This window comes from Branchiostoma floridae, chromosome 13 (assembly GCF_000003815.2).
Source record: "Branchiostoma floridae strain S238N-H82 chromosome 13, Bfl_VNyyK, whole genome shotgun sequence".
NCBI classification, from domain to species: Eukaryota; Metazoa; Chordata; class Leptocardii; order Amphioxiformes; family Branchiostomatidae; genus Branchiostoma; species Branchiostoma floridae.
In genome coordinates, this window is record NC_049991.1 from 6,162,564 (window position 1) to 6,182,970 (window position 20,407).

Sequence of the window (20,407 nt, forward strand, 5' to 3'; positions counted from 1 at the left end):
ATCTGATTTCCCTTGAGTAGAAAATCCATCTCAATTTGATATATCTATTATCATTCTAAATGTCAATCTGTAAAATGTATTACCATCGACCTTCAAAAGCTAAACATGATGTATCTTGTATATTTGCTTAAAGATGGTAAGACATACAATGTGACACTTCACTCAAGTTGGTAACTTATTCTAACTTTTTCACATACAAGGGACAATTGTAGTCCCATAGTCTTTTTGAGGCCACAGGGGCAGTGAGGTTTTATCCGTTGTGTCTAGCTAGGTCACAGTATTTGTAAGCAGAGACAAACCAAAATCCATCTGTTCTGGTAGAAACCTGTTGTGACAGGTCATCGTGGCGTCGCACTGGACCCAATTATCAGTTAATTGGGTATTTGTTTCCCATGCATAGAGACAGCCAAGAACACAGCCTTGTTTTTAATGGCATAGTGGGCGTTGAAAAAGTTGATCGGTTAGATGATATAGGGACTTCGCATCAGGTTTCTCCTAATACAGGACCTGCTATTTTTTGGCCGTTCGTTCTCTTCTACGTTGTCATTCCCTTTTCTTGTATCTATGGATCCATGTAGCTATTTATCTATGTAGCTATTCATCTATGTATTTATGCGTCTATGTATCTATGTATCTATGCATCTATGCATCTTTGTATCTATGTATCTAATAGTATGTATCTGTGTATCTATGTACCTATGTACCTATGTATCTATGTATCTTTGTATCTATGTATCTATGTACCTATGTATCTTTGTAGCTATGCATCTATGTATCTATGTATCTATGTATCTTTGTATCTATGTATCTATGTACCTATGTATCTTATATGTATTTATGTATCTATGTATCTCATAAAACCGCTCTATGCATGAAAGAATCCTTATCTTTGACACAAATTTCTTCTGATTCAACCTGAACGACCCAACACCTCAAAATGTTCCGCACGTCAACTAAAATTACATATGAATTGAGCAAATATGATCAACATGGTGAAGCTTAGACGATACCTGTTTCTTCGAACTCGCAAGTCTACATATTATGCCAAACTTTAAAAAAGGAGGAATTTCAAGGATTTAGTTTGTGCCCTTTAGTGAGCATGTGTGATGTCTGGTTATTCGCGTTTTTCCATGTTAGGGACTATACAGTTCTTAGTGTTATCGCGAACATAAAACCACCGCGAACAGCTCGTCCTTTTTCCACCACCGCGAAATTACTCCCCTCGAACTTAAATTTACAGTTTACTGTATGCAATCTGGAACTAGACAGGTACTGTAAATGTATTAAAGTTCGCGGGGATTCAATTTCGCGGTAGCGGGAAAAAGGACTTTTCGCGGTGGATTTAAGTTCGCGGTAACATCATAGACTGCAATCTAATATCATGATAGAATAATATTCGCGGTGGTTCTAAATTCGCGGTGAAGTGGTCACCGCGAAAACCGCGAACATTTATCCACCGCGAACATTTCTGCATTTACAATACATGAGAGATTGTACAATTATAAACTCCCTCAACCCTCAACAGATTCAGCTTTATTGGTCCTTGGCATGGCAAATGACATTGTAAATGCGCCAACGAGTTACACTCCATAACATCCTGAGAGCTGTTACGATTCACAAACATACAATCACATTTTGTTAAAAAACCTAGACACTTAATTAAATTCAGCAATGAGGGAGAAACAAAGTGGACATAAATATGTCAGCAAACAATAACGTACGTAGAATTTACAAGAAAAAGTAACTGCATGAAAGGAAATAAAGGAGTAGGGGTGGGTACCGGTACAGAAAATTCAGGTCCAGGTCCGGTTCAGGTCCAGAGGAACAGGTCCAGGTCCGGACCTGAACCTGAACCTGATTCAGTATGACTCATACCAATGGTCCATCTCACTAAAAAGAAATCTGTTTGGTGGAGTATCAGACTTACACTAGCGTCTTAAAATCCTACAACGCTAACTGCACCTGTACGATTGACTGTAAAACTCGGTAGAAATAACTATAAACTCTACTCTACTTAACTCATGTTATTTTCTTCCACCTGCAAGCGCCGAAACGTGTGAATGCCTGATCAAATAATCTGTTAATTTTCTAATCGGCCCAACATCCGGTCCACATAATTTTTTCAGGTCCGGTTTTTCTGGACCGGTCCAATAAGAAAAACTGGTTTTGTACCGGTACGCTGTACCGGTACCCAGCCCTAGTTACGACACATGGACGCTGATCTACCACCTTCATGAGACAACATTAATTTACTACCGGATACCGGACATGAAAGGGCCTAGTCTCTATGGTTTCATTAGCCCCCACATATTTGAATGCATGACGTCATTGCTGTTGCTATTGACAACAGAAGTCCTATCTGACCTCAATACTCTATCAGCAACTTTTTCTGTCCAATCTTTGTTGATTGCCTTAGGTTTACCTAGAATACCCTATCTCAGTTTTACTCTACGATGATAATACTACGTCATCATGTTTCGGTTAAGATTTATAATTATGTGTACATCATTTTCTGAAAATGTGGTGATACGATATGTAGTTTACGAGATACATGGCGCTGGCCTCCAAAGGCCCATGATATCCGAATAGGGTTAACATGAATGAATGAATGAATGGATTTGTTGCTCAACAATCGCACAGGGTACAATGTAACGCAATTAATAACAACTAATAGACAGTAGTACTAAGAGGCTAGTACGTACAATAACACGATATGCGAGGGGTGATTGATAAGTTCTCTGCCCCACCAAGAAATAATAAGCACAACTCAAATTTCGAAGCGTAGATGACAAGTATAAAGTCTTTTATAAATGTGTATCAAAATTTGAATTATTGTGGTCCTTACTTTGTAGGCGACGCCCAGTAATGGTAGGTAAGAGCAAGGAGCTTTTATATCAGAGCTAAAAGCTCCTTGGTAAGAGAGAAGCAAAGAAACATGGCGATTAAGCTGCGACCCCTATGGCCTGTCACCACCACAAAGGCCCGTCACTGCCACTAGCCGCAGCTATGTACTCATTTACACCTGAGTTAGGTGAGGAAAGTCGTGTAAAGTGCCTTTCCCAAGGGCACAAGATCGGTGACACGGCAAGCGGATTTGAACCCGGGACCTCTCGGGCCTGAGACCAACGCGCTCCTGATCGTGCCACGCGGTCCCATAGGGAATTACTACTACTACATATGTCTGATCTTAGTTCACCCTTGTTTTTCTCGCCACTTACCTACTGATTTTCGAAAAGACGTTGCCTGGAAAGCAATGACTGCAATGACTTGAAATTTGGAGGATATTGATAAAAGAATTCATACTATGAAGATGTGCCCCGAAAATTAAGTTGTTCTTATTATTTCTTGATAAGGTCGAGACCTTAAGCTTATTGATCTCCCCTCGTATGTACAGAACTGAATGTTATCGAGAAATGCGTTAGATAATCTACTCGCAAACAGGTATAAGCTTTTGGATAAAGGAAATCAAACTGTTATACATCCGCCATGTTTCTTCAGCTCTGAATAGTTAGTCACGTGACCACAGAGTCAAAGGTCAAATTGAACTACGGTGGTCTATTTCTAGTGAATACTTTCTGATGATGAGTTTGACATCAATGACCTCTATCCGATTAATCCTTTGACTAGCGTACTTGAATCTTAACATGGCAGTTCTTGTCACAATGCAAGTGGAATATGGTGCTATGGTGATGCTGCTTCCTTATACTGCGTTTCTGGTTACACGAGATAAGCGTGTGTATTCGAATGTCCTGAATTAGAGAGCTGGTTTCACTTCATAAATGATGATACTCATGATCAGCAGTAAATTGCATATTATGATAGCTATGTACCAATTCTTTAACCCTATAGATTTCACTACCCAAAGAATGCAAAATATGTCCCTAGAGCAAAAAAGGTTTGGAATATTTTCGGACGTGGTAGACATGCAAATAAACTAAGAACCAACACCAAAGTTAAGGGCACAAGCCGCCGTACGTGCAAATACGTGCTGTCTACGTGCCAAAACGTGGGAAATCTTTTGGTATCCGGAGTGGTACGTACCGCCTCCGTACGAACTCGTAGGGAATCCGACGGATTTTGAGGCACGCACAGACGCCGTGGAACTTTATGTGCTGGCAAAACTGTGTGCTATCGGGCAGCAGCAGCTGCGTTCAGACGTCATCACATAACATGCGCTTGCATTTGTTTTCAAACAATTTTCTATAGTGCCAATCATTTGGGAACACTTCTGAAAAAAACATCTGAAAAACACGAAGGGAGCAACTTCGATGTACCAGCAACCTCCACAACTATTCTGACTAAAATTAATGGGGAAAAACTTCGTCGATGAAGGTTAGACATCCAGGTAATAAGACACGACAAATAAAAACATCTAAGTATGATTTTTGGACAATTAATTTTGATATGGAAGGATATCTTACATCAATCCATGATTAATTTTCTTAGGTGATCTTTAAATGTGTTTCCAAAATGGTGGGTACAATATAAATTCGTTAGACAACTTATGACTGGCATTACGTCAAAGCGCCCCATGAGTTCAATTGATATTCCGACGACTTCCTGCGTATCTTAATGTGAATATTGAAGAAGCGTTATATGACAAATTGGAGCAATTTTATCGTCAATAATAAGCTGATATCATCTTACACGTTTATTACCAGGTAAAAAGTTTCGTGCGAATTTTGCAAAAGTTAAAATAGTACTTATAATGATACACCATTCAATTAATTTTCTGTATTTTTGTATAGGAACAAAGTATCAAGATATAAGGGAACTTAAGGATTTAGAAACGATTTTACCGTGCACTACACTCGGTAAATCAGCAAACAAAATTGCGGATAGCGTGCGGTATTATACCACCGGTAGTTGTTCTTCTCTAGTCCCCTACATGGCAATGCCACTAAGTTGTACATGACCAATGTTCTGGTAAACATTTCTTTGGTATTTTGTATGGCCATAACTAGAGTACGCGGGGCCCTGTGGCATCGTAGCCTTACCACTCTCCAGTCAAATCACATACATGTAGAAGTTGTACAAGTAAGGGTGCGTGGAATAATTGCCTATGCCAAGAATGCTCTCTGCCTTATGCCCCAATTCAGACAGATAAGACTGCAATAATATGTGTGTGCACATTCTGCAAAATTTACCAGTCATTTTCATCCTGTTTTCTACCCAACTGCGTTGTTTAAACCCTTCCCAGTGATTTCCGGGAAAAGGAGTTCAATGGAGGCGTTCAAAGACTCTCTTTATTCGGTCAGATGAACCTCTACTGTATGTCTCTTATAAGGAACGATTGCTCCAAAACTTTGCCTATAGGTTGTGGATTCCACAATGACATTGTGCTTCCATGTATTTAATTGTTACTGTGACTAAAATAGGAGTGTGCACGACTTGTTGAGATTCACATGCATTGATAAAAATTCACGAAAACAAATCTGACAAGAACTGTAAACGTTACCCGATCGCTACATGAATAAGATCCCACGCAATATTTCGAAGCTTATCAAATCATTTTATCCTTTTATATGGCGATGGCGCTCTCGCAAAGAAGGTAAATTGAAAATATAACTTAACTCGGCGGCTTCTATTATAATTATAACCTTATTGTTCTTTGAACAGTCACTGAAATCACCAAAACATAATAACGTTAAATACCATGCAGAAGAAATGATATTTGTCAGCTATAATACGCACTGGCAGATATTATGATTAGCTTGTAGGAAAATGTCAAGTAATACCTGTACGTAGTTAATAAACGACCACCTGATAAACGGTGTAGAAATAGACATAATGTGAATGACAGCATGAATAAGAAGGCGGTCACAATAATAGATACAAGTAAGAAAATCATTAAAATGCTAGTTGAATCAAAAATTGTGATACACTCATCATGTATATGTAGTAAACATCACTCATCAGTGCTTAAGTTCGTTTTTTCCTGTATTAATGCATTTAAAAATATTGTGCCCTTGGGAAAGGCACTTTACACGACTTTCTCCACTTAGATGAAAATGAGTACCTAGCTTAGGCCAGGGACGTCCCTCGGAAAGGACGTTAGATAAACACCGTGCCAAAATGATCAACATAATGATCGTGGGCACTAAAATCGCACAAAAACCGCACCAACTTTGTAAATTACCCCGATATACTGTACATTGACACGATCCCAAGTACAGGACGTGCACTGCAAGTTGTTGTTAATGTTCACCTTGTAGTACTTAGTGGCTCATAGACCAGCAAACTGTCTTCCGATTTAGGCAGTAGTAGTATAAATCTACAAGGAGGGTCTGCTTAGAACCTCCTCCAACACGTTACCCTAGGCCCTTTTTACGCCCCTTCTGAAAGATGGGTGCAGCCCCAACCGAGAATCCCTCCCCATGATTGAACCAGGGTCCCCCAATTGACAACTATTTGAAAGCAGGATCTCAACTACTATAAATTGACCTACTTTTACCCTGGGGGCCAGTAGGGTTCGGGCAGCTTGGTCAATTTATTCGGTGGCCCAAGACAGTCAGGCCCGCTGATCTCCTATTAGCCTCTCGGGGCGCTTTTAAAGCTTAAAAGCTCGCGATCAAAAAGGTCCACCTGAACTTACAGAGTAGCGAAAACTTCTTCTAGCTTAAACTCCCCAGTGCGCTAATGTGAGATCGGCGGGCTGACTGCCTTAGCTCAGCTTCCCGAACAAAACTCGCTAGCTACCCGGTCCTGTCTGGCTCCCAGGGTAACCTACTTTGTACGATATCATATATTCAAAAGCGCCCCAATTACATAGAGCACTTGTAAGTATACATGGGAAAAAACTTTTTAGACTCAATAGTATGCAAAGATAAGAGTATCAAAAATGCTTTGAAACTTTGAATTCGAACAAGGATGTCTGTTGTAATTATGACGCTTTATGTTGAAATATGTTTCACTTCACTTTACGCGAGACTGCAATCAAAGCTTCTTCACTTCCTGTATTAAATGGGGATAATTTCTGCCATACAATTATTTCTTCAGAGCCAGGCAATCATCTAGCGTGTAACGCAAACCAATTACGCACGAAACACGTCTTGAAAATGTCATATAATTGTCGGCTGACGCTTGAGAATTCGTGTGGCTTCCAGTTGAAGATCCTAAAAGATTTCAAGACGTAATTTGTTCGATTGGTCCTTTTTATGTTTTACTGCAAGGGTTAATCCTAATCTTAAAAAAAAGCTGTCAAAACCAAGACTTGCTTGTTCTTCACTGGTTACCGAGGAACAAGGGGAACAACTAAAAATGTATATTTACTGTGGCGTACATCGTCAAGTTGTTAGCGGCACTGCCTATGGAGTTCGATCCCGGCTGTATCGCTCACCTGACATGCATGCTACTGGAAAGAGTTTTAGGACGGGACGCTAAGCTGTGAACCTTTCATTGTGCTTGTCGAAAAGAGCTAGGGAAATTCCACGGTAAAACATGAACCTGTAATAACCGTAGATGGCGTCTTTTATGTCATGGTAAGTCAAGAGATAGGTCTTAAGTGAGCTTAACTGTGGAGAACAATGATGTACCGCTTCGGTAAATATTGACTGATATGTGGCGAGAAGGATGATTAAACTAGATCGATATCACTTTCATGGTTAAGATTTACGGTTAAGATTCCCCTCAAACGTTTTGACAATGTCTTAAAATTAATAGCATGTGGTTCACAAGAAAAGACCACAACTCTGATCACAATTCTATTGTCTTCCCTTCTCATGTTTATCTTACCGCTTACACAGCGGTTGTGCGAAGGTTGTCGCCTGCAAAGTGATGACCAATTTTTTTTTCTTTTCATTTTTTTTCATGACACTTACGAAAGTAAGTATTTTGTTGTTTTCTCTCATGGAGATATAGATTAGTCTTTGCATAATAAACTGAATTTACAAATATCTGTATGAAGATATTTAGAAAGTAAAAATGTTGAAATTAAAGCTATTTGTTGGTTCATACCCTGCAAAATGAATTATCGCTTGGTGGCTACTCGTAAAAGGATTCTTGCTTTTTGCTTAAATTTGAGTTTTGCCCCGTATGACACTGACGCGATAGAGTACGTATTTGATGCTGAACGTATGTGACAGTATGATATTAACTTAAAATGATGAATTTGAAATACAGAAAATTACTTTTGACAGACCTGTACCTCCAATGAGAACGACACACAAAATACACCTTTTTTTTTCGCAAGTGTCGTGAACATGCAAGCAATGTCACCGAAGTATGCCGGTTTCTATTCTATGGAAATGTACATTATGGCAATGCTTTGCCGACGAAAGATGAAACATATATTGCTATTGGAAATCTAACATTCTGAATGATACACCGAACTGATAAATGATAACATATATATAAAGCTATCGTTAAAAATTACCCAGAATAACGTCTTAATTTTAAGGCCTCCATTCTTTTTCTTTACACCATACGCTGAATCAAGATAGTAAATGTAACACTCAGAAGTTAAAGATTGTGTTTATAGTCAGATAGCATGCGCAAGTTTCTGTTGATACAACAAAAAATAAGGGGCCTTTGTATGCTGGTATAAGGTTTGCAGAAAATAGGAAATTATGTCAATAAAACGAAGGCAGGATAAAATAATAAAAGAAATTGACAAAAATAAATTGATTTATGTGAAACATAAAATGACATGAAATTAGATAAAATTTGATTCATTTATCTACTCGTTCAGCTGTACATACAGCCAATGTTGCCAAACTAGCTGTTAGCTATCATTAATGGTTAACATTTAAGAAATAAGTAGAACAAAATAGAATGGAATGAAATAACTGAAAAGAAAACAAAATTAAACAAATATGCTATTAGAAATATTCTGAATAAGGCAGTCTTTATAATTTTGACATCCAATGCACTATTTTAGCACATTTACATATTAATTATTTCATAAATTGAGCCGTTAAAAACAGCGCGGAAATGAGTTGCATAAGGATTCCAGATTAAGTCCTTATTTTTGGGGGATAATAAGGAATATCCTCGTGCAACTTGTCCCTGGACTGTTTTTAACCGCTCAAACTATCAAATTATGATGTAAATGTGAGAATACAAGGCAATAGATGTCAATATCATGCAGATTGCCTTATTCAGCCACCAAAATTTTGCACCGTGCACTTTTAAGAAAATTGGGTACACATACCCGAGGGCTGTACGGCACATCCCAGCCTGGATAGGACACAGAGATGTTGGAGGTGTCATTGATGTACCTCGGATCCCATGGCTCCCACGTCTCCCATGATGACAAGCTTTCCTCTTCAAACATCGTTGAGTTGATTGGCATAGCTCTAATCTGAGGAACAGAACGAGATTAAAAGAAAACTGAAATTCTGCTGCAGTACTGTAGAAAGCAGCTAGGAGGCTCATTAGCAAATTTTTCCTTCATTTTACCGACACCTATCTACATGATAAATACTGTGAAGTACCATCCACCGCTTCTCGAGTTATGCTGACCACAAAGTCATAAAAAACGGTATCAAAAACATAACTTTCGTGGAAAAGGTCATTAGAAACATAACATATGTAGAAACTCATTCTATACCTACCTTTTAAGTTATGCGCGGGTAAGAGCTATCTCTCGCTCGTTGAAGCTAAGCCGCTTTGAAATAGTGAGGCGGCGGAAGCCTTATATCTTTCTCTTGCGCATCTGGTGACGTGGGTTGATGACAACTGACCAATCAGAACGCTTGAAAGACCACACGTCCATAAAAGATCGCCCACGTTTTGGCACGTAGACAGCAAGTGTTCGTAGGTACGGTGGGCCTGCATGCGGTGTCTTAGCAATCCCACATGTACAGATATCGCACCTGCAACTTAACACTTGCGTAACGAACGATACACCGCCAGGCGTGGCGTTCAGACCACCTACTTACACTTTGTGGAGCCGTGCGAGTGACGTACATGGCACAATTCTGCTTGGATGCAACCGTAGGAGCGAACTTGTGATAGAATTAGATTCTAGGCTATTCCAGACCCAGCGCCGATCTTTGTTGAGGAGTGGTCGGGGCAAAGTCGTGGGGGATGTGTTATACAGGTTTAGTTGTATGAGCGCAAAATAAACAGTGGCAGTGGTTTGTAACTTGCAAATAAACTTTCTACTGTTATGTCGATGAAGGTTAGACATCCAAGTAATAAAATACGCCTAAAACGTTATTCATTGACAAGCAACTGAATATGAATTTGGTCGGAGTGGACGTCATTCGGACAGTTGTATCAGGGACAGTTTGAAGAAAAAAAATCACATAGCAAGTATCTTCCAAAACATAGATTCTCAAGCAACCGGATATATGTATGGTTTTGATAACGGTCAGACGTTTTAGATAGCATCCACTATCTTTCATCAGTGTCACTATGGAAAGGCAGTGGAAACTATCTAAAACGTCTGACCGTTTCCAAAATCATATCCAGTTGCTTGAGTAACTGTTGTTGTTTTTTTTTGGCGAAACTGGCTATATGACTTTTTTTTCTTCAAACTGTCCAACCGTCTGAATGACGTCCGTTTTTTGTGGAAATGTACAGGAAGTAATTTAAAAACAGCAGGCGTCCCACTTTGTCATCAATTCAGATATTTGAAAGGCCCGAATCTCCAATCATGCCCCCGCAGTAAAAATGATTGACTTGTGGATGCGGTCTCCTAGAGACGGCAACAAAACAAATCTGTACGACGCCAAATACGCAATTATAAGTCCGACTCCCACCTGACTCGCTGAACGCAGGCAAGGTGGTGAGAAAAATTACTTTTTGGTAGAAAAGGGGTCACTGACTTATCGTAGTATAAAGTATGTTCACGCACGCTCGCAAGAACCAGTGGCAAACAAGCCAAAAAAGGCGATTTTTTGAGAATCTTTAAATAAGTCGAATTTAGAAAATACCATAAATTGGCGCAAACTAAACACCAACTGGCAACAAATTCGGCGTGGATATATACCACACTAGGCGCCGAAAAGGGAAACTTTATTGTGTGAAAATTAATAATATGTTATTTTCAATGTTGTTTCTTCTAATAATTATATAAATTTATGAACATACTGTATTACACATACGTAATACAAATTAAAATACTATAGGGTTGGTACGTATATGGATTGTGGCTGGTGAGTTTGGTAATTTCTGTATCTGTAAGTCTTAGAGTATTTTAAGGTAATGTTATGCGTATATTTCTTAAATAGTTACCCGTGTTGTGCGTGTATCATGCTTTTCTCATTGCAAATCTCCTTTAGGTGCATCTCAATAATTTTACATGTGTTTATATTTGATGCAAACACTGCAATTTCCAACAACATAATCTGTGCTCCGTTTGATCATGCTGGACAGGAACATGTGGAGACACTGGTGTCACCTCCCCGAGGATGAACTGAACTGAACTGAATCTGTGCTTCATTCACAACTTGTGGCGGCAAGGGAAAATTTTGTGAAAAAATCACAACGCTTAAAACACGTTTTATCCGTAAGGATTACGTATTGCTTTTGCTGATGTGGTAATTTTCTTTAAAGACCATCCAGCTGTACCCTGGGCAAAGCACTAAGGAAGTACTCCCTACTGTGACCATCCCAGCAGCTAGAGTGGTGAATTGACCCCTATAAATACATAAGCTAATAAACATCCCAGACTGTCTACACGCTGGAAACAAAGGCAGGGACAGATTAGCATAAAATACTGGTCAAAAATTCAAATATTTTTCTCTACTGGTTTTCAAGGAAACACTATCAAACCCTGCAGAATGATCCAGATAGTTGTAACAAAGTTACATAATCGAGGTTCTTATAACAGTGACTTTCAAATATTGGGAAACAAACCTTGTGTTCAAATTGAAACTTTCAACTCTGCTTTGCCAACTCTGTATCAAAGTGTCTTTTTGTATCTATAACACATAATTGCAACTTGAAAATCTTCCTTATAACTGAATTAGCTCTGATATCTATGTGTCTAATATGGCTAATAATGTGGTGTCTATAGCTCTGATATTTATGTGTCTAATATGGCTAATAATGTGGTGTCTATTTGTAAGTGTACCAACAGGGGCTATGTAGACTGTACAATTGTAACTGTCAGTTATGTCTCAGAGTACCAGAGTAAGACAAGCCAGCATTTTCATTGCTTTATTTTCTGGGTTATGTAAAGCTTTATGTATAATCATACTTCAATACCTTATGTAGTATCCTAATATCAAAATTGAATTGAAAATAAACTTGTGTTGGTCAGGGGTCTCAGTCAGCCTTCCTCGATGTAAACTCCACCACAGTCAACAGAAGACTGAGCTCTAGTAGTTTACGTTAGCCGAATTTCGTGGGTGGTTTTATAGTACGGGGTTGGTCTTTAACTAATTAGATCAGTTATATGAGCCATTGTATAAATATGACTGTTAAATGAACCTCATTTTTCTCCCGACTGGCTTCCTTGGGTTTCGTCAACTTGAAAGCAGCTCATTCACTCATGAAATTGTAAACAAAAAATTTAAACATTTTAGTCCCAAGATTACCTTTGTGCCAAATTTCAACTCATTCGATCAAGAAATGAGGCCGTTATGAAACCACTTTTTGAGACACACGCCAAAAAGATATCCTTCTTCGCGAAGGTAATGATTATATGTAACACAGGTTTTTGACCTTATTGTAGGCGTTTGTACTCATAATTTTGTCTTTGAGTGGGTCTCCAAATGATTAATACGACATCGTACCCCTTTTAAGTGTAAATAATCAAAGATGAAGTATTCTCCAGAACCTGCACATGCCAAACCAAATTACTGTAAGAAGTATCTTCGACTGAAAAAATCAAAGTCTTTAATGGCAGCTAGCGTTACAAGTAGCCAATTAACTAAACGAGCTGATATCACATGTTCTCTTATAGAGAAATTTGCCGGCATTCCACTTGAGTTACTTTTAGACACGAACACAAATTTACTTGTAAGGCCACAGCAAGTAAATTTTATGGCTGACATTCTATGCATAGTGCAAAAATAATGAGGTAGAGAGAAAAAAAAACTAGATGGGTAAAAAAAAACAAGATGGCTAAATTTTCAAAATAAATACCATAAACGTCATAACAAGATTTGAAGTGACAAAACGTGGCATCACAAATAACAAGGCGTTCATTCCTGTATTAAAGAAGTGAACTAGTGTAGTAAAAGTGATACTAGTATGGTACACTGGTATTACTTGCCAAGCTGGCAACTACAGCCATGGCTTCCATATTGGTGGCAACTAGTTTAAACAATACAGAACTATTTTTTTTCGGCAATCTACAGAACCTGCTAGGCAATACTCTTGACTCCAATAGTTAATCCGAATCAGCCCGTATCCATCTACTATTAAAGGGTTCACCTTTCCTGTCACATCATACAAACTGGAGTATCTTACAGTTAACCCAGTCACATATTGTACATACCAAACGTTTTGCAACTACCTTGTAACCTGACTTATATGTAAATAGCTGTGAATTGTTTGTGTTGATATTGTCATTTTATTTGTTCTTGTCAGTTATCCTTTTTTGAGAGGTGATGTGAATATTAGCATACAGCTAGAGTGTATTACCTCTCTGTCCTGTTTTGTACTTTGTTGTTGAATAAATAAAATAAAAATCGTTTCACTTTTGCAACTATAGTCATGACTACTTCCCTAGTGTCACTTCTACAAGTATTATTACTAGGCTTTAACACAACATGTTTACCTATTTTTGTCTGACCATCGCCGAATAGGTAAAAAAAATTGTTGTTTTTTTCTGAAATCAGGCGAAAATTAATGAGCGCCCTGATGTCATTCATAATATTTACTTGTTGTGGCCTATAGTAGTTTTTTTTTTCCAAATACGGAGACTGGCTTCAACCTACGATGCTTCTAGCTACGAGGGGCGTTCAATAAGTAATGCCCCTGACCAACTTCCAGTTGTTTCATCTAAATGAAATTTTGTATGTGTAAAATAATTCATATCTCTATGGGTTATGTTGCAAAAAACAGTTGTGAACTAATTGTGGTTTCTGATTTACTTGTGTTTGACTAATAACTGCGCCAAGTTTCATTAATCTCCTGCTATGGAAAATGGGTCAGGGGCATTACTTATTGAACGCCCCTCGTACGACATGGCCATCCAAAACTCGCTCGTCCTGAACCTCCCCGTGGTGCTAGTTTAGATCGCCGGGCATACTGCATTGGGCTGCAGAAGAAACCGGCTGGCTATCCGCGTGCCTTGTCTAGCACCAAGGGTAGAACAAGCAGGTGCAATAGCATATTGAAATATGACTGTTATGATTATTCTATTCAAGTATAAAATAAAGTGCGATATCGTCAAATCACCTTAAAACTTACCAATGTATAGTAGTAGTAAGAATGTAGCCAGTGTTTATGACCTTCATACATGGAATGTAATGTGGTGTCTTTTGCAATGCAATATTTCAGTAAACATATTGAATTAGAATAGACTAAAATTTAAAAACAAACATTGAATTTTGAAAAGAAATTAATGGTTTATTGAAAATTTCAGACCGAACGATCTTGACCATCTTTAAATCGTTCCCTTTAGAACTAGAAAGGTTAGCTCTTTCAAAAACACCTATTGCAGACACTTGTTTTTACCTGACGAAAAACGTAAACGCATGTCTATGGCATCTTGTAAAAACTCACCTCCCACCGTTTACAATTTTGCAAAAAGGAACAAGTTTAAATCAAATTTATAATGGATCCTCGGCTTTGCACGCGCCAATGCAATTATTAACCTTTGCCTGACTTTACGTCTGGTTTAAATTCAATTCCCGGAAGAATTCTCCCCACTTTGTAATTCAAGTCCTCTCGAATGCATTTCGAACACATTAATCTTCTTAGACCAAGCTTATTAGACAAGATGATATGCATAATATTTTACAGCATGAATATCTATAGAACACTATGACAGTACTTTTTTATCCAACAAGAGAAAAATTCACCGTCTAAGTTCCCTGACACCTATGACCCCCCAATGACGTCACGCATTGTACACGTTACTGTATGTCATTGACGTCGAGAAACCCCAATGTATTGCGCCATTAGTAGTTCAAAAAAGCTGCTAGGATGTTAAAACCTATGACCCCCCCCCCCCCCAACCACAAGAACTATCTAACAATTTTAAAAAAATCGTGACCACGGGATGTCCAGAAGACGGAATATAAAGCAGATACTCTCCTCAAGTGCCAGATAAAGCAGCTTGGGGGGAGGGGGGCATTATCTAATCAATCCTTCCATTTGCCAACCCCTACCTTCATGCCAAATATACCAAAATCCATCGGTGAACTCTCGATTTCTTCTGTTAGCAGACAAGCACATATACTATTATGTAAACTCTCCCGAAAAGAAATATATTGAAAAGATTTTACAGGACAATACTGTCTGCATAGGAGATCCTACTAGATTCACCAGCTTACTGATAGATAGGATAAATCCTTAGAAGAGTTTAGCTACTATGAAGAATGCGTAAGGCCCGGCAGCCCCAAGAACACGTGTCACATAAATGTGTCAGTAATACCTGACGAAAAATGATGGACATTTTGAGAAGACATAGCTTTTTTACAATGTTGAATTATGAAATCTTAATAATGTCGTCATTGAAGGAAGACGGGAAGAAAAGAGCAAGAAGTATGTTCAAATCAAAATAAATTTATTGGTTGTTTGGTCGCTCGATTAATTGGTTAGTTAATATATTAAACATTAATTGCTTCAATGATTGATTGATTAACCGCCTAACAAGCCATCTATTGTTTGATTGTTTTATTGCTTAGAGACAGCGAACAATATGCGATGTTTTTAGATTTTACAAAAGCATTCCGTTCTTTATATTGTTTTCACATGTATTCTTCTTTCAACAACACCTCCTCGTTTAAGTTTTTGAATTTCGAATCAATAAATTCATTCAATTTCACTTCAATAACTGCCTAGTTGCCACCATTGAAACTTACATATTGCTATCAACTTCAGATTATTTAAGTTTATTAGCAACTTTATTCTACTTGGTGAGTTTCAAACCACCTATTGAATACATACAATAGGCAAACTGTTACGCAAACCATTTTTCTACTTACCCTACCATAAGTCTATCCAACTATGTACCAGATTTTCATATTATCCTACAGAATTATTTTTCAATGATATTGGTTTCTTTATACGGATTTTGCTGTCAAAACACATAACCTCTGGCCTTTGAATGTGCTATAAGTAATATTTTGATTCCCACTATGTTGAGTTCGCTACGTAATCCCTGATTTTGCGAGCTCCTCACTTTAGATATTTAAGTTTCATGTGTGTCACATCGACTTTCTTAGAGAAGGTTGTATGAAGAAACTGCCCTCGTGTCTAGGAAAGGAATATTTTATTTCCAGTAACCGAACCGACAGACCAGTCTTTTCTCTCTCCCTCTCCCCTCTCTCTCTCACGTTTTACTCGTCGTCATGTGAACCCATTCTCTGATAATATACCATCATCTTTTTTCCTCTACGTACATACTTCCTTTCTCCCCCGGTGTTTTCTTGCACGATAATTATGACTAGTCAATCTTTATTCTGGAACCCAGACGCACAATTTTCTGTCTGGAAAATACAGAAAATTTGTAGGAAGTCTTCAAACTACTTGTTACGTTATAACATGTTGCTTACATTTTTTCGTTCTATCCTTTCAGTCAGTGCTTATTCATTATAAATATTCCCCGTTGCGTTAGCGGTAACGCAACCGCGCTGTTTGGCCATACATTTCCTATTTCGTGGAACCGGAGTTCAATTCGAGGGTCGACCCCACTTGGAAGGGATTGTGGTCGTCATTTTGAAAGGCGGCGTAAAGCGACTGGCCCTGTGTATGAGGAAGCTTCAGGCGTCAAACATATGCACGTAAAGTAACCCAACACACTTATTGAGAAGAGTAGGGGTGCTCCTGTTGGGTTTGGCTAAAAACGCGAGCTGTAGAAATACAACATTGCACTACTAGTCCAAGATTCAGTGGTTCGTTTTCGGGTATTTGCGGATATGTCAATGACCCGGAAATACAGCGTGTCCAGGACGACACGTCCCGTAATGTCCGAAAATTTCCTGGTGCATATCAAGAAGCTTTCAATCAGGAAATTCTGCTTTTTATGTTGTGTAGCTATTTTATAAAGCACGAAGCTTTAACTCAGTCAAAGATGAATGCATTTACTTTTTTTCATAGAATTATTATCGTAACTGGGTTCCTACGAGTGGACGACAACGCCCTGCCATGACATTATCGTAACAGGTAACTAGATCAGTCTACTCATCCTACATACAAAAAATCAAGAAAATCTGTTTTTCTTTTCTTGGCAATAACGTTTCTTTTTGCAAAGACGCCCTGCGATTCCGAAACTAGCCAGTAGGGCGCCCAAACTTATGTCACTTCTTTCAAAACACAAGAGCTATTTATCTCCCAACAATTGTTAACACGAACATGTCAAATACGTATCGACACTGCAGTTCCCTTGATTCATGAAAGGCGGTATTCTTATCCATGTTTTGTCACGAACGCCTGGCAACAGTATCCGTCAACAGTTCGTAAAGTGCGATTTGTCGTATCGACGATAGGCGGCGTTGTTGCACCGTACATGGCCTAAAAGAAAGACGACCACTGTCATCTTTGAAAATTTTCTTTTCTCAAGCATCGAGGAATTAAATTTCAAAGCCAAAAGCATGCGGTTAGGGGTGGGTACCGGTAGAGAAAATTCAGGTACAGGTATGGTCCAGGTCCAGAGGATCAGGTCTAGGTCCAGACCTGAACCTGGACCTAATTGTTTGTGAATGGATGATACTCAAAACAATGGTCCATTTCTCTACAAATGGATCAGTTTTGTAGAGTATCCTATCTTCACGTAAACAAAGCAAACTGCCTCTGTTAAGTTAGACCAAGTTTGATTGTAGAAACTTGGTTAAAGAAATATCAAGCTTCCTCTACTACCGTTTTTGGACCAATAAGCTTCATAAATACGTGAAGTCCTCCGCCGTAGTCCGGTATAATCTGTTATTACCTCCATGAAATGCCATGGAGGTTATATTTTCACCAGCGTTTGTGTGTGTGTCTGTCTGTCTGTCTGTCAACAAGATAACTCAAGAACGGCTGGATGGATTAGTTTCATACTTGGTGTGTTGGTGGGGTGTGATGGTAGCTGAAAGTGATTAGATTTTGGGCCCCGTAGCGACTTTCCTTGGTTGCAGCACAATTTCCGGTATTGCTATCTCGTATTCTGAACAAGATATGGTGCCAATTTTCAAAGTGTTAGATAGCTCTTAGGCTCAGGAATAAGTGACACAAGTTTGGGCCCCTTAGCGTCTTGTTTTGGGATAGCAGGGGCATTTTTGTCAAAAACTTCTGAAGTGGATAACTCAAAAAGGGAACCATGAATTTTCATGATTTTTGGTATGTAGGTACCTTAGACAATGTTATACAAGATAGAATACTAATTATGCAATATTAGATTACATTTGCATAATTAATGAGCTTATTTCTAATCGGCACAACATCAGTTTCACCGATTTTTTCAGGTCCAGTTTTTCTGGACCGGTCCAACGAGAATAAATGGTTTTGTACCACTAATGCAAGTGAAAGAAGGAGGGGAGTATAGTTTTTTAGCCCGTTTCTGTGCCTGCGAGCGCGCAGTTTCGATCCACGGTGTTCTCGATGATATTTAGTAGATGGGTGTACTTAAATGTAGATCTGATTGTCCTGATCGACATTTGTCCTCCTGGTGGTCGACCTCGAAAATAGGAGTGTTTTAAGCTTATGTGAAAATGAGGAATATCTGTACCGGCAGGACTTCAAAAACATTCCCAAACGTAGTAAACAACAACACTTATTACATGCCATTATTCATCCAATTTGAACAGCGTGATTGATGTCAGAAACTCTTTTGTACTCAGTCATTAATTTCAGATATCAAAACGCAATATCTTAACTTCAAAACACCCAAGCCAGACTATTATTGACAGATTTTGCAGAGCTAAAAATCATTCGTTTCTACTGGCTTGCCATGGAGCAGCCGAGTACGGACGCTCCTGACCGAAATCGTCGAGCAGAACGAAAGAACAACCCCGATGTCAGCGGGACAAATGGACGACAGGACAGAAGCAAAGCGCTGAGGGGCAACATGGGAGGGCGACAATTAGACGAACAAGAAGTTATTGGCCAGCTAAAGATCAACTCTACTTACGGCTCCTATGATCGTGATAGCTCAGGTCAGTTTTCGTTTTATCTATTGAGCAATTATCATTGTGAGAAATACTTTTTTTTTTATTTGAACGCATGTAAGAGGCAAGTAGAAACAGTCTCCTGGTTCCAGGGATTCGAAGATGCACCGAACACAGGCCCCAGCTCACAAACCCAACGCGGCAACCGCTACGCTAAAATGGGCTTGAAGGCGCTTGAAACCCACTGGTATGGTAGCAGAACACAGTATGACACGGGTACATAAAGTAGTGCGGAAAACTTGTTGAAGGAGAGGTGAAAAGCCTTATTTGAGGGGCAGCCAGATATAACCTGTGCTGTGTGGTCAAGGAAGGTGTCGACTCTGAGACTGTATGGTTTGGATCAAGGAGCTAATGTGTATATAAATGCGCCCAGTTACGCAACTGCCCTTCTAGTGTGAGCCGGCGGCAGTAAGTTGACCTCCGCAGAGAAGGCGATGCGCCGACAGGGTTCTGTTTTTTTTTTTAATATTTAGTGGCTTGTAATTCGTTTTTGGTATTTCTAAAGTGCACTCTACACTTTTTTCCACCTCAAATCCAGTCACCTTTGGGCCTTAACTATAGAAATCCCCATAGGCTGAAAACTGTGTTCAGCTTCTTTATACTCCTCCACCTTTCCTTTGTACGTTCCTCGATTCTCCATCGTTTGATTTCCTCTTCTAGCCTGTTGCACACAGAGTCAGCATAGGAACCAGTGTAAGAGGCGAGTAGAAACAGTCTCATTGCTCCCAGGAATCGAACCCGGGTCCAAATTCACAAACCTAACGCCGTAAACACTACGCCAAAAAGGTTAGACTCCCTTTGATATGGTCGGTTTTGCGGCGTTTTAGTCCTACAGTCTACACACCACCACCAGTGGACGTAGCTCCCTACCCAATGCGGTCCATGGGCTATTTTAACGTTAACGGTGATGGACAAATATGACAAGTTAAACTGAAAGGTGTGGACAGATTTTAAGTCTTAACCGCTAGCACTGCATATGTATGTAGGAATCCTTGAAATAGTTGAACTGCAATTTCCAACAAAAAAAAGGGGACTCACCCAAATTTTTGACTGTACATCATCAATCTTTGTCAAGGAATGAACAATCCACTGCTGTCGTGACTTCACGTTATGCAGATAGAACACGTGACTTAGTAAGCAGTGGACCATAGGTTGCAGGAAGTCTACTGCGCCCGCCGTCTCTATAAATTCAGGGA

General features: G+C 39.1%; 1 protein-coding gene across 1 annotated transcript in view; it reads right to left on the reverse strand.

Annotated features, from left to right (window-relative positions):
• The window catches only part of LOC118429391 (melanin-concentrating hormone receptor 1-like), a 16,799-nt gene extending 7,525 nt beyond the window's left edge, over positions 1–9,274 (reverse strand). The window contains exon 1 of the mRNA XM_035839871.1: positions 9,152–9,274. Coding sequence (XP_035695764.1) covers positions 9,152–9,274 — 123 coding nt within the window. The remainder of the gene's footprint in view (positions 1–9,151) is intronic.
• Between the last annotated feature and the right edge of the window lie 11,133 nt (positions 9,275–20,407).